Below are 15,296 nucleotides of genomic sequence, written 5' to 3'. Positions count from 1 at the left end.
AGTGTAATACCGTTTTAATTTAACATATTTTCCAAAAAAAATGTAATAGCCTTCATCCGTAGACAGTGCTAGCCTATAGTGGGCTTCGCATGCACCCTTTTAGGACCTACATACTTAGTGATTAAAAAGCAACATAAGGCCTATAGTTCCTATAAAGAGTTCACTGTATGCAGTCATATCGATACATTATTAAACTTAACATAATGATTTTGAGGACAGGTAGACATAGAAATGGATGCCCATCATATGATATAGAATTTGTGGGCCGGATAATTTATTATAGTACAGCCCGGGCCGATTTTGACTTCAAGTCCGCCCCTGGTCGGGGGGGGGGGGTTGTTGTGTTAACAATAGTGACAATGTTGTATTTAACTTTCAAATTTGACTATTAAACAACAACAAAAAATCGAGGAAGTCTGTGGGATGATTAGGTGGTAGTGGGCTATTTGACATAACTACGCAAACCCATTTGCGAATTGCGATATGCATATTTTGCCACTTCTAGATATATATCTAGAGCAGACAAAGCTGCTTTTCGTCGTCTCCCGGCAAGGGCTTTTTTTTTTGCGGGGGGGGGAGGGGTGGGGCTCAAAAGTATTTATAATATAGGCCTATATCTAGCTCTTCTGTGGGGCTCCCTGACAAACATTTAAACTAAATTGATAGTTTAAAAAAGCATAATAAAGTCTTCGGGGTGCTAATGCTTTGGTGTTCAAATGGGTCTTCTCTATCAAGTTCCACTCTCGATCACCCTTAATCATCTCTAAACGGTTTTCTAGTCAGTGTATGCCCATTGATGGAGGCCTAGCGTTAGAGAAGCCCAAGATGCCTCTTACAGAGCACCCATCTATCAGAGCCATGCAGGGGCGTAGCTAGGAATTTTCAAGCCGGGGGGGGGGGGGCTTGACCACTTTGGGGGCCCCTGCATTTGGCGTAATATTTAATTTTTAATGTAAAAAAACACTAATTTGGGGACCCGGGGGATTTTTTAATTCTCCCCCCGCCTCCCCCTACGTCACTGGAGCCATACAGACGTATGGTGAGATCCAATGCTTTTTGTTGGTAGAACAAAAAAAAAAGAGACTTATTACGTCTTACACATTTGGAGGCGAACAAAAAAAGAGGCTTCTTTATTTGAAGTAAGACATCGATTCAAAGCGTTACAACACGTGGACTCTTCTCACATTTAGAATTAGAACGCATTTTTTTGCTGATCAAAATGCACGAAACTGCTTGACCTCGCTTTGGGATAGCTTACAGCACTCTCCTATGGGGATAGCTTGCATCACTCTCCCAAACTTCCTAGCTGAGGAAAGATAAAGGAAAAACGCAGACGTTCCTTTTCACTATTGAAACAGTGCGCTGTAGACACAAGTAGAATGCATTCATACAGCTCAATCCTGGAAATCAATGTGCCCCGAATGGACACTTAATACATTACCCCCCTCCCCCCCACACACACACCAACCTAGTTGAGGAGAGGAGGAAAATCTTTAACAGGCTTTGTTATAAATGATAACGGCGGTCTCAACAGCATATTAGTTGCAGAATATCATATGTTTAATGCAAAGACGCTGACAGCAGAAATAAAATTTACATGGATACAGACAGGGAAAGATTCTGTTTGTACTAATGTGACAAAATAAGATCGCGGCAAGGTCTGTGTGGCAATGTAAAAGCTCTGCATTCTTATTTGACCAAAACGTTTTATCAGAACTATAAATATTTATCATATAATAAAATATATTAAAAAAAACAAAAAAAAACGAATTTAACGTTTTACTGATAAATTTAACTTTACCGAAAAAGAACTAAATTTCTTTCAAAATGGCCGACATGACTACGTCGTATAGTACACAAAATAAAGATACCTATTCTGTGGATTTAAGTTCTTTGTCAACTTCAGAGTCTACTAGCAATAAAAAACAGTATTTTTCCAGTTTAGAAAGCCCACAAAAGTATATGCCCACGCAGGATGAATTCCAGTTTGTACGGGCTAATTCAATAGAAGGTGAAAATAAAAATTCTTATTAATTGATATATTATTTATGATAAATCAATCAATTCAAACTCAACCCCCCCCCCCCCCCCCCCCAAAAAAAATGCCCAAACTAATGTTACTAATCTAACTCAAAGACAATCAAAGTTTATTTGGTTATTAGTTATTCAAACTTATTCTAAAAATTAAAAATAGAAATTTAACTAAAATGTATGGTAGATCTACTAAAAATGATAAAATCTAAAACTTAACTCTTAAGTTTTAAATAAAAGACTAGAAAGTCACTAGTCACTAGATCTAACTAAGTCTGGATACCAGGATAGCTGCCTGGTTTGTGTACTGGACTGTCGTTCAGATTCAGATTTATCGATGGACACGGGTTCAAACCCTGCCCTGCCCACTCCCATCCCCCGCCGTCCTGCGGGAGGTTTGGACTAGGTAGTAATTTTATCTTCAACTCTGAAGGAACATACGAAACATGTTTAGTAAAGTAAAACATTTTACAAACAAACATTTTACAACTCTAAACTCTAATCAACTATGAACTATTATCAACTTATGATCAGGCTTATCAAGACTCAAGACTAACCTAAACTAATAGTCTAGAATTCAACTAGATCTAGATTCTTGATCTAAATTTAATTGAATACTAATTGACTAATTTCCAGTCTAATTAAATTTACTATTAGATCTAGATTTATATTATTCTAATAATAATAAATTAGATCTAAATAAAATATATATATATTATATATATATATAATGATTTTATATTTTTATATCATAATGTCAATAATGAGAATAAATTTAAATTCTTAAAAAATAAATTCAGAGATAGGCCGGTTCCTGATCATTTCATTCCCAGTCATTTCATCTTTGGTCACTTCATCCCCTGGTCTTTTCATCTCCTGATCATTTCATCCTCTAATCCATCAATAATAATTGTAAAAAAGTATGAAATCAACAAAAGTTCATATATATCTTTTTATTTTCATTTACATGACAAAAAGAATGACACATTAATTAAGAATAGAATATTTATAATGTCATTAAAAATATTTAAAAATTTAACATAGATTATAGATATAGAGCTAATGTAAAAAAAAATGTGCGTGTTAATTTTAAAATTAATAAGATAGATCAGGCTATTAATAGTAAGTACAGATGATGATCCATTGATTCGTATTGCTGTACATTGTTTGTAATTTCTTGGCTAGTGTCGCATATTTTTTGAAGTCAGTGTTTATTAGAATAAATAAAACGTTAGATGAAATCTTGAAATAACAGGCTGATATTCAAGAAAGAACTAAAAAGAAAAAGTGAAAGATGGTCATCAGGATATAAGTCATCAGCTGCATGATAATAAGTATTCTCATTGTTCTCATGTATCAAAATGTCTCCACTACTTCCACCACATCTTGGCCTTTGATGATAAATCATGAGCTCAGAGCAGCATGATCATAAGTATTCTAATAATTTAAGATGCTGTAATGGCAATAAAACACTACTTCCACCATGTCATGACCTTGAATCATTTCATCATACAACTAAAGGATAATATTGACATCTCTAAATGAAAGAAATAATTTTTTTTTTATTTATTATAACTTAAATACAAACCCTGCATTACAATATATATATATCTAATTATTTGCATATATAATATTGATTTCATTTCTCAACAAATATGAAGAGAGTAGGGGGAACACTATGATCTCTATAATAACATACACATGTCAAAAATATCAAAAAGTACACAGATTACTGTCTAACTCCCTCTTGAAGAACTAGATTTATCTACTTATCTTGGTTTAGAATATACACTAGAAATCTAGTTTACTATCTTATAGAGTATCTATATCTATTATAGCATTGTACTAATATATAAAATAGTAATCAGTCTAATCTCTAGAGGCTATTTGATACCAGCCAGTGCTAGTTTTATAGACATAGTAATCCTGATTCGATTTCACCAATAGAAAACAATATTATTATGTTCTACATTTGCAATGTCTAAAGTTTAAAACTATCTTTTTTTGTGTGCATGATAATTGCAGTGTCTCTTTGTTTTGTGTTCTTATTGTGCTCAATCAAATGAGGAATTGTGATATTTTTTGAGGATGTATCTTGGTCAGTAATTATTAAGGATATTGGCTTGTTTCTATGATGGTGGGAAGCGTGGTCGAGAGGCCAAGTGCGCTTGAACTTGGCTTGGCTTGACTACCTAGAAGGGGGCTCGAGGTTCGACACCCGACTCGGGCAGAGTTGTGTTTACTGAGCGCCTAAAGGCAGCACGGAAAACCAACTCCTAGATACCCCCTCCCCCCCACCGGTCCACAAATGAGATTGGACCAAAAGCGCTCTGAGCATGCTATAAGCATGAATGTGGCGCTATATAAAAGCTATAATAATAATGTTTTTTTTTTTAATGGGAATGCTGAAAATTAACTTGCTTAACAAGCATGTGCATAAGTTATGCTCATTTACGACTGTTTGATTAAAAAAAAACTTCCCCCATTTCTGACTTCAGGGGTTGTGCTTTGATCTACATTTTGTATGTAATTTAAATTTGTAGCAAGGTTAGAGAGCTTCATCTAATCTGAAGCTTATATATTCTATAATTTAATCCCAAATGCAAAGCTGTCACTTGTATTTAAATTTGCTCTATCTAAATAATATATATATATATATATATATATACTATAACTGAAATGATGAATTTATTAATTAAAGTTCACTTATTAGACACTCTTTTGTATGAACAGTCTGGTCATGTTACATAATGTGCTTTAGACTTTGGTCACGATGGTCCTGGGTTTGAACTCTTCCGGCATCCATCCATTATGGCTAAAACATAACACTCTTCATTTTTAAAGGAATATCAGAATCTTATCAAACTACTCTTTTCTGATTTAATGTAATAGAAGATAAAATACTTTTGTGCCATCATTTTTGTTTTTGACACAGGTTGATTTGGTCACCATTGAAAAAATTCTGATTATATTTTTAACTAATTACTTATTCCCAAATAAAAAAAGATATATCCACATGTTGTAAGGTTTAAAAACAATCAGTTGCTAAAGGCTATTTATTGTGTAGATATATTGTTACCCACATGTAAATAAGGAGACAAAGCTAAATTTTCAAAGGTTTTAAAAAATAATTTGCTACAGGCTACACATTGTGAATAGAATATTTGCAATTTTTTTTTTCTGCTCTTATCAGCACACACAATAGTTGAAGGATCAATTGAGTCAAGCAAAACATCAGGAGCTAGTGACAACTATGGGATCCGACACAGAGGAATGACATCATCTCTCTTAGAGTCCAGAGGGTTTGGGTGGCTATTGGAAGAAGAAGATCTAGATGAAGAAGATCAGAGACCACTCTTGTAAGGAAAGAATTTTGTTTTTTTAATTAATGTCAAGATTCAATAGTATATTAGCCAATAATCTAAAATTTACAACAAAAAAAAAACAACATAGAAGAGATTTATAAGAATAATATATATACTAATTTTAAACAATTTTACGGAATGTTCTAAAATATTATATTTGTAAAAATAAGTTAAATTTTCAGTTTATAAAATATATATTTTTTCATAATTTAATTCTTTTTTCCCCTTTTAGTTGTAAAAAAATTGCTTTAAAACTTGTAAAAACATTATAGGAAATATTTGTCTACCTTCAGTATGTAAGCCATTTTGTACATATTTAATCTTTAGACAACTAATATGCCAGCATTCGTTTTTTTGTTTAATTTCAGAGAAGAATTGGACATAGATCTTAAAGATATTTACTATAAGCTTCGCTGTGTTCTGTTTCCCTTGCCACAGCTTGGCTTTAATCGTCACATTGTTCGGGAGAGTCCAGATTTCTGGGGTCCGCTCATCGTCATACTTTTGTATGCTATTGTATCATTATATGGTCAGTTTAGGGTAAGTCACTTCAGTTGGTCAAATTACTAGCTACAAATAAGACTAAGACTGCTTTATTGATCCTTACGGAAATTTGTTGTGATTTCTCATATAAAGACAACACAACAGAAAAATACACATAAATACAACAGACACAACATAGAGAATTCATTCAGCGACTATACACAGGCATCTACCAAATAATATATGTCTCAAAATAAAAGAAAAAGTAAAGTTTCCCTATTAGACCTTGAAATCTGTAGGACAGATGATGTTTCCTTGTTCGATGATTAATTAGGGTGTCATGTGGCCAGCACCATGTCAGGTACCCATTAGAGTTGGGTGGACTGAGAGGTTTCCTAAAAATCCTGAAATTCAAACCCCAGTCTTCACTGATAGTTGAATCCAAGACCCCTTGCTTCAGAAGTCAAACACTTTACCACTCAGCCACCATGCAAATATAAAATACATAAAAATGTAATAATAAGGCGAATTTTTACCAAAACAAGTTCAAATACTTAATTTACTTTAATAGTCACTGGGATACAAATATAGAGATCTAAATCTATCTCGACCTCTTAAAAAACAAAAGCGATATTTTGCTAGTCGATAGTAAATCTAAAAGGCAGATCTGAATGTTTATCGACTTTTGTTGAAAAAATACTATCTACTGTAGATGCCACGTAAAGTTTATTTGACATTGATTTTGTACTTATCAAAGTATGAATAAAATGCAAAGACGAATTTATTTTCTAATACAAAATCTTAATTTTCACTTATTATCTTTATCCATACCCAGACTGGGCCCCGCACAATCCGTTTCGCATAGGGCCTCGCAATCAGTAGGACCGGCCCTGTTTGGTGGAACAGGGGATATTTTCTGTGCTGCCTTTAGGCACTCTGTAAATTCTGTTCGAGTAAGGATTTGAACTCGAGCCCCCTGGTGGCCAAGCCCTAGTCAAACCGTTTTTTGACCTCTTAGCCACACATCCTACAGATAACAGAACATGCACCTTTTTTTTTATTCTTAAAAGTTTTAAATAGTGTTATATTTGAGTAGCTTAAAGCCAGAGGTTCCCCTCTGTAGTGAGTTCTGTACTCATTGTTAACTGTGTATGGCTATACTCCTGACTAAAAAAAAGTTTCCTGCTAAGTTAACTATTTATGTCTGCCCATTTTTGTTTCAGGTTGTTTCATGGATTCTCACAATATGGCTTATTGGCTCCCTGATGGTGTTCTTGTTGGCTCGTGTATTGGGTGGTGAAGTAAGCTCTTTTTTTAAATCCTTCTTCACCTACAGAGTTTTTTAAGGGAGTAGTAAGTTTCTTTACCAGATAGCCCTGATGATGCATATAATACTTTTTTTAATGACTTTTTTTCTGGTCATTTTTCTCCAGTATCCTGCAGTTCTCATTTACCTCATTTTACAATGGGCTGTTAAATATTTTTTTGTTTGTTTGTGCAGGTCTAAACTAAAAGAGAAGTTTACAAATATGGTCTTTGTTTCAGTACAAAATTTCAGATAATTCAGATCACCTCATTTGGTCTTCATGTATAAAGGCTTCTGATGAAATAGTAAATTTAGTGTACAGTTTGAATTTGATTAATATTATCTTTGCTTTTTCTGTATATAGTAGTTAAGTTGTAAAGTTTCCCCATTTAGACTTTGCAAATATATGGGGCAGATGATGTTAAGGTCATCTTTTTCTTTGGCCAATGGTTAATAGATCAAGGTGTCATGAGGCCAGCACAAAGTCAGGTACCCATTAGAGTTGGGTGGGCTCGGACTCCCTAAAAATCCAGAAATTCAAAATCCCAGTCTTCACCGAGATTCAAACCCAGGACCCCAGGTTTGGAAGCTTAGTGCTTAACGACTCAGCCACAGTTTGCACCGCTTTTTATTTTATAAGTGCATTTAATTGCTCTTTATAAATATAGAGGCATTATTTTATAAATATACAAGTGCCATTTAGAGCATAGAATGGGTTTCCTGAATCAGCCAGGAAAAGCAATGACTTTGTAGAGTTTAAGTCTGGAATTAGCTTGTATATGTATAAATGCCTATAGGATGAAAAGTCATCTGTAATTTATAAGATAAGATAAACATTTTAAGATATCAACTGTATGGCATGCATCAATACTTTTAGGCGACTATCTTATTAACATTAAGATCTAATAATTATTTTGGCACTGTAACATTTTTTTTTACCCAATATATTAACTTACAAATGAAGCTGAAATATTAAGATTTTAAAAAAATATGTTAGTTTACTGAAAATGTTATATTACATTATGTCTACTTTCATTTTTATGTTTTTATATGTTGATATGAATAGTTTGTCTCTCATTTCAGGTATCTTATGGCCAGTGTTTAGGTGTTATTGGCTATTCTGTGCTACCCTTGTTTGTGATTGCATGCATCCTACCGTTAGTACATTCCTATCATTACATCAATATGACCTTTAAGGTGAGTGGATATAAAGCAACTATCATTTTATGTCTTTAACATATAGTTGTACAAATACACTTCAAGCTTGATTAAACTGTAACATGGAATATCTTTAGCCTACATAATTTTGAACATCACTGGCCTAAATGTTATAGAACATCGTTAAGCTACATAACATTGAATATCTTTGAATAAATAAAGTTGAATAATGGCCTCCATCCATCGTGAAGCAACTATGGATAATCTCATAAGGATGAGATGAAAGCCTGATCATTCGCTAGGGTTAGGGAATGGTGTCACATACACAGCAGTTTTCTCTTCTCCAGGCAGCTGTTGTATCCAAAGGAATGGCTAGTGCTGATACAGTTTAGGTTCAGCTGTGTAACAAGTTCTTCCAGGGTGTAGCAATATGTGCTGCAGGTTGCCCAAGAATCTTGGTGGTTGACTCCTGAAGCCTTTCCCATATTTGGGTAAAACCACACAAGGCAGCAGTCTGAGTTTCCTTCTCCTATGTGGGTAGCCAAATAAGGCAAACAAGCATTATCCTGCCATTCTTAACCGTCATTGATAACAGCTCTGCAGGACCATATATCTTCAACATGTGTTGTCTGGTTGTCAGCTGCTAATTTTTAGTTATTGGAGTAGGCCTACTTATGTCCATTAACAATTCCTGCAATATCAATATTACGGAACCAAAGTTGAATATATAGACTACAAATATTGATAAAATAATAAACTTTAAATGGTATTTACAAATTTAATTAACATTGGGTTATTTTAAAAAAAAAGCTAGTCTCAGTACAATGTTACTAATACATTGTCTGGTTATAAATAGTAAGGGTTTAAATATTTTAACTTTAAGTTATTGACTCCATTATTAGGATTTAGTTTTTAAGCTTCAAAGACATCCTATTAATATGATATCCTATTTCCTCTAACTAACATCATTTCATTGGCTGTCATCACAAAGCATTTCATATTTCTTGAGTATTTTCTTAGTGAATTTCTTTTTTTTTTTTAACTAAATTTCTTTCTGTTCTTCAGTTCAAGTATTTCCTCCCAACAAATAAAAAACATAGGCCTAATATAGGTTGAAGTGGAAACAAAATTCCAATCTTCCTGTGTTTGTTAGGCTTATTTATTACCTTTTAAGCAGCTGGCAGATTGTGTGGTTTGTGCTTTCCACACTTTGATGGTCTTTAATTGGGACTCTGCTACCCTTCAGCCAGGCCAGATCCAGAGTAGTGGTGGGGGGGTCTAATTTTGTGTGTGTGTGTGTGGTTTGTACTAATATGTATAGTTCCATATTGACATCCTTAATGCTCTTTTATTCCAAACAAATACATTTAAATGTATTTTACGTCATTAAAACTACACTTAATATTTTATAAAATAAAGCAAAGGAGCCGCAAACAAATGAGTTTATTCATAACCTCATTACATTATAAACCTCATTTTATAACAGAAACATTTGAGAATTAAGTCTTACTTGATGCTGCTAATGACTAACAGTTCTATAAATTTTTATGTAGAAGTGAATGTTAGTACCATCTATCAAAAATGTTAAACCTATTGCACCTTCTCTTTCTTTCCTGTATCTGTTGTAGGCCTGTACCTCCTGTTGATTTTATATTATAAAATAAATCCTCTAGTATTTATACATTTAAAATATGTTTAAAATATCAACCAGTGGCATGTGATTGAAACTATTCCTACAAGTTTGTATTCTCTCTATATTCCTACCTTTCCTTTTTTATGACTAAATCATGAGTCTAAATATCAAGGCATTAACTTCTGTATAAACTTCAGTTGTCAAAACATTTCAGATTTCTTCTTTTTCAGGCGGCGTGGTTAGCTAAGTGGTTAAGTGCTTGGCTTCTGAACCTGGGGGTCCTGGATTTGAACTTCAGCGAAGACTCTGGGATTTTGAATTTTGGGATTTTAGGTGCCCCCTGAGTCCAGCCAACTCTAGTGGGTACCTGACTTGACTTGGGGTTGGTCTTTGTGCTGGTCACATGACACCCTGCTCATTGGCCAAAGAAACATGACCTTATCATCATCTGCCCTATAAATCGCAAGGTCTGAAAGAGGAACTTTACTCTTACTAACTTTACTTCTTCTTCTGTATAACAAATCATGGTCAGTGACAATTGAATGTCAATTCATTGCCTGAATTCTAGTCCTCCCTTCAATGCTACAAAAGTGTTTATTAAACAAATCATGCTCAGTGACAATTGAATGTCAATTCATTGCCTGAATTCTAGTCCTCCCTTCAATGTTACAAAAGTGTTTATTAAACAAAACATGACTCTGAGTTTTGTCCTGACATTTCTTTTTCTGTTTCAGTTTTTAGGAGTGATTTGGGCGTCCTACAGCGCAGGCTCACTGTTATGTGTCCAGGAGCTACAGCACAAGAAGCCGCTGTTACTCTACCCAGTCTTCTTGTTGTATGTTTACTTCCTGTCCCTCTACACTGGAGTCTGAACACTTGGTGGCTTCATGGGGCTTGAGGTTTACTTAGCAGGGGACATAACCAGATGGTTGTACAGAGTGGATTAAAGTTACTTTTGACATTTTTATGTTAAATTATGTTGATTAAATACTGTTTAATTAGTTACAAAATACTATGGCGAAGTTAAACTACAAAATACTTTTAAAAAAAACAACACATTTTCCATTCACTATTCAGAGAAAACTTGCAGATTAATCTAAATTATATATAGCTATGGTAGATCAAATTCAATATATCATTGTATAACTTAATATACTATAGTCCAATATGACTCCACAAATCCTACATTAACAATTGCCTACTACTTTATTAGTATTCTTTAAAACAAAACTTTTGTGAAAGCATTTTAAAAATTTGCTGTAGAAAATATAGCCATTGAAGTCAATAAAATAAAAATAAATGATTCTGTCAATCAAGTGTTAACTTGATGTGAACTTACATGTATAAACACAAATTCTGTTAACTTATATTCCATCTATTTGATTTGTACATATCTATTTCGAATCACACATTTGTAATTACTAAATACGTTGGTTAGGAAGAGGTGTATGCTCCAAGCTGCCCAAGTCCTGCAGTTAGCATCCAGAAAATGGCATCATGGGCGCATAACTAAGACAAAACTGAGATTCTCTTTGAAGAATAAAAAGTCTCTTTGTCACTGAACTATTTGATGTTTTATTCTTGTAGATATAATATTGAGTATATTCTCTTTCATATTTTTTTATTGAACTTGTTTTTAATGTTCACATCACTTATTTATTTGAACTAAAATTATGACAAATGTTTACTGCAGTCTACATTTTTTTCTCTTGCATCCGGTGTCCACATCCAATAGATTTTTTTTTTTCTGGAGTCTTCATTTGAGTTTCTTAACAAACTTAGAGCTTCAAACCATTTACACACTTCAGCTTTTATATGTAGCAAGTGAACAGGTGGAGTGTATACAAGTTCCCCTTTCAGACCTTGTGAACTGTAAGGCAGATTATGTAAAGGTCATCTGTTTATATGGCCGATGACTTACATGGGTGTCATGTGGCCAGCACAACGATCAATCGCCTTTACTTTTCCCCAACTAATCTCAGGTACCATTAGAGTTGAGTGGACTCAAAGGCGCCCATAAAACTGGGATTTTTAATTTCTCTAAAAATCCCAGTCTTTACTGAGATTTGAACCCAGGACTCCTTTTGTTCAGAAGCCAAGCACTTTACCTCTCAGCCATCACAACCCTGTATGTAGTGTATAGAACAAGGTGTATAGAACAAGGTGTATAGAACAAGGTGTATAGAGCAAGGTGTATAGAACAAAATAATTTGGTTTAAAATAAGTTTGTTTAAAATGGGTTTGGTCCTAAAGAAGTTGGCATGTTCAAAGTAATTCATTGTTTCAGTACTTAGAGCCAAGGAGAGAGTTCCAGTTTGATTTCTTGGTTTCTTTGATAAGTTTCAGACTTTACTTCAAAATTGAAGATTATTACGGTCTAGTTTAAACCTCCTGCAGGACAGCAGGGGGATACAGCCAGTAGAAGTCTGAAGCACAAACCAAATGAAATCTTAGGATTTCAAGTACAAAAAATAACAAACAACTATGTCCACATCCTCAAGTACTGTCTTTTAATTTTCCCTTATTTTAAAAAAGTATTTTTACTCTTCTTGATAAATATCTATATATTTTATTTAAATTCAGTAATGTTAGTTTTTCTATTACTGTCAAACAATAGTACCATTCTATAGTGCACAGATTAATAATGGGATACAACTACTTAGCTTTAAGTGTTTTTCCGTTTTAGAGTAAACTCCAGAGTATTTACTTGAGGAGACTACAATTAAACTTGTAACATCACTAACCTTTTCAATGAAAACTAGAATCAGATCATTGACTTTTTTGTGTTTGAATATTTGATCTATATTTATACATTTTGAAGGTGGGAGAGCTAATCACTACAATACAAGTTCCCTGTTTCATTACCTCCTGGGCATCTAGTGAATTAAATTGATTGACTGTGTCTTAAACTAAGTGGCTTTTTTTGTTTTTATCTACTATTACCAATAAAATAGTACTGGCATGTATATATGTGTATATATCAATTAACTGCAATTTGAATATGCTGAGAATAAAGAAGGGATTAGCTTCCTTGTTGTTTCTTTTCAATGTGTTATTGTGACTTAAGCATGGCATGTTTAGATCAACATTACTTGTGCAGAGCATTGGACAATGTGACTTAAGCATGGCTTGTTTAGATCAACATTACTTGTGCAGAGCATTGGACAATGTGACTTAAGCATGGCATGTTTAGATCAACATTACTTGTGCAGAGCATTGGACAATGTGACTTAAGCATGGCATGTTTAGATCAACATTACTTGTGCAGAGCATTGGACAATGTGACTTAAGCATGGCATGTTTAGATCAACATTACTTGTGCAGAGCATTGGACAATGTGACTTAAGCATGGCATGTTTAGATCAACATTACTTGTGCAGAGCATTGGACAATGTGACTTAAGCATGGCATGTTTAGATCAACATTACTTGTGCAGAGCATTGGACAATGTGACTTAAGCATGGCATGTTTAGATCAACATTACTTGTGCAGAGCATTGGACAAATTGATTTAGGCACCTTGCATTACTAGCCATACTTTTCTTCTACCAGAGAGTCCACGTGTGTTCTAGCATGTCATCGGGTCACTGCAATTATCGAAGGGATATTCATAATTTATTGAGATTAATCAAAGTGTCAACTTATAGAACATAAGGACCTGCACTTTGATATTAATAGGCTGCCAGATACTAGATACTTAAAAGAGCTTGGTTATGTGCATAGACAATATTTCCTCAGCTTATGATATGTGAATCAATGCTGCCCTTCCCCAAAAACAAAACAAAAAACATCACATTATGATCAAAAGCAGTCAGGGCTTTAAAATCAGACCGATGCACCCCTTGGTTATGGCTACATTCTTGTATGCTTGTGAATCTTGGACGTTAACTGCAGAATTAGAGAGGAGGATCCTAGCAATGGTCACATCACAAACGAGGAGATCTGTAACAGGATCACAAAAACAATTGGGCCCCACGATGACCTGCTGACCATTGTAGAAAAAAAAATGGAAATTAAAACTGTATGGCCATACAATGAGGTCCTCAAGTCTTGCAAAGACCTTTCTACAGAGAAAAAAAAGTATAAGTAGACATTCCCAAGGATGGACAAGAGCGATTCTAATCATAGCAAAAGATAGGGATGGAGAAGACAGTTCATGTGTCGTGCCCCAATGTTCCAAAAGACATAAGTAAGGGATAAGTAAGAAAAATAAACCTAAGCCTATTGTTCTAAGCAAAATTATTCTTCAATCCTCAAAATTTAAAGTGTGCGTACAAAACTCTTAAAAAATAAAATGGAACAAGTATCCACATTGTATTCATATACCGGCAGTTATGAGAATAAAAAAATTGGATGACCCTGACGTGATTTGAACACGCAACCTTCTGATCTGGAGTCAGACGCGCTACCGTTGCGCCACAGAGTCCGCCGAGAGATCATGTCCATTTGTTTTAGTTATAGGCACAATACTTTCAAGAAAAGAATAGTAATAAGGTGATGTAGTTTGTAGATAATTTCAGCTTTATAGACACTCGACTAGTAACTTTGTATTACTAGGCTAGATAATTAGATCTAATCCATAGATTATTTTACAGTGGTTTCATCATATTTTACTAGATCTATAAATTATATTTATAGGCTTAGCATTTTCTCGGAAAAGTATATATATATATACGTCATCAGACAACATACAGATGTATTCTATGACTATAGAGTCGATTTATAGATAGGTATTTGCTGATTTATATTGATTTAATTGATATTTGATTTGGAATTTGTCAACGTAACTAAATTAAGGGCCATTATAAATGACGAAGCAAAGGTCATGAACGTGTATTTCATATTTTTATTTGAAATTTAAAAAAAAGGACTTTTAAAATTATGACAAGATGTAGGCTACATCGTTTTGCTTTTTTCACGTTATATAATTATAATACAGCTAATACCTTCGACCTTTGGGTCCTTAGAGGCGGTGGTGGGATGCGATATGTGAGCTGAATATGATGGTGATTGTCAGGGCCAGAAGCGTAACTAGCCATGTGCGGGTGTTGCGGGACGCACGGGGCATTAAGTGATGATCGAGGGGGCATCAGTCTTAAAGACAAACTTTCTCAATAAAAACTACATATTGTACAAACACAAGATACTGTATTTGAAATGTAAATTCAAATTTGATTTATTTAGCTACTTTGTTCATCTCCTCGAGTCTTTAATATATATCATATTATATTAGGCCTATATATATTACAAATACTCTTGCCAAGGTAGTATGTGTAAATTGAAATGAAAAATCTTGTATGCATCTCATCTTTCCGTAGATT

The 15,296-nt window shown here is 34.0% G+C and overlaps 1 protein-coding gene and 1 non-coding gene across 2 annotated transcripts; one reads left to right on the top strand and one right to left on the bottom strand.

Annotated features, from left to right (window-relative positions):
* Window positions 1-1,809: 1,809 nt before the first annotated feature.
* LOC106077163 (protein YIPF4-like) lies at window positions 1,810-13,006 on the top strand. Its single transcript, XM_056023877.1, has 6 exons — window positions 1,810-2,011; window positions 5,225-5,390; window positions 5,765-5,936; window positions 7,103-7,180; window positions 8,269-8,382; window positions 10,711-13,006. The coding sequence occupies exons 1-6, from the start codon at window positions 1,828-1,830 to the stop codon at window positions 10,846-10,848; spliced, it is 852 nt and encodes a 283-aa protein (XP_055879852.1). The 5' UTR covers window positions 1,810-1,827; the 3' UTR covers window positions 10,849-13,006.
* A 1,323-nt stretch (window positions 13,007-14,329) lies between these two features.
* Trnaw-cca (transfer RNA tryptophan (anticodon CCA)) lies at window positions 14,330-14,401 on the bottom strand. Its single transcript has one exon. It is a non-coding gene; the product is annotated as a tRNA-Trp (tRNA).
* Between the last annotated feature and the right edge of the window lie 895 nt (window positions 14,402-15,296).

Source organism: Biomphalaria glabrata, chromosome 3 (assembly GCF_947242115.1).
Source record: "Biomphalaria glabrata chromosome 3, xgBioGlab47.1, whole genome shotgun sequence".
NCBI classification, from domain to species: Eukaryota; Metazoa; Mollusca; class Gastropoda; family Planorbidae; genus Biomphalaria; species Biomphalaria glabrata.
This window is presented reverse-complemented; position numbering and strand designations above follow the sequence as displayed.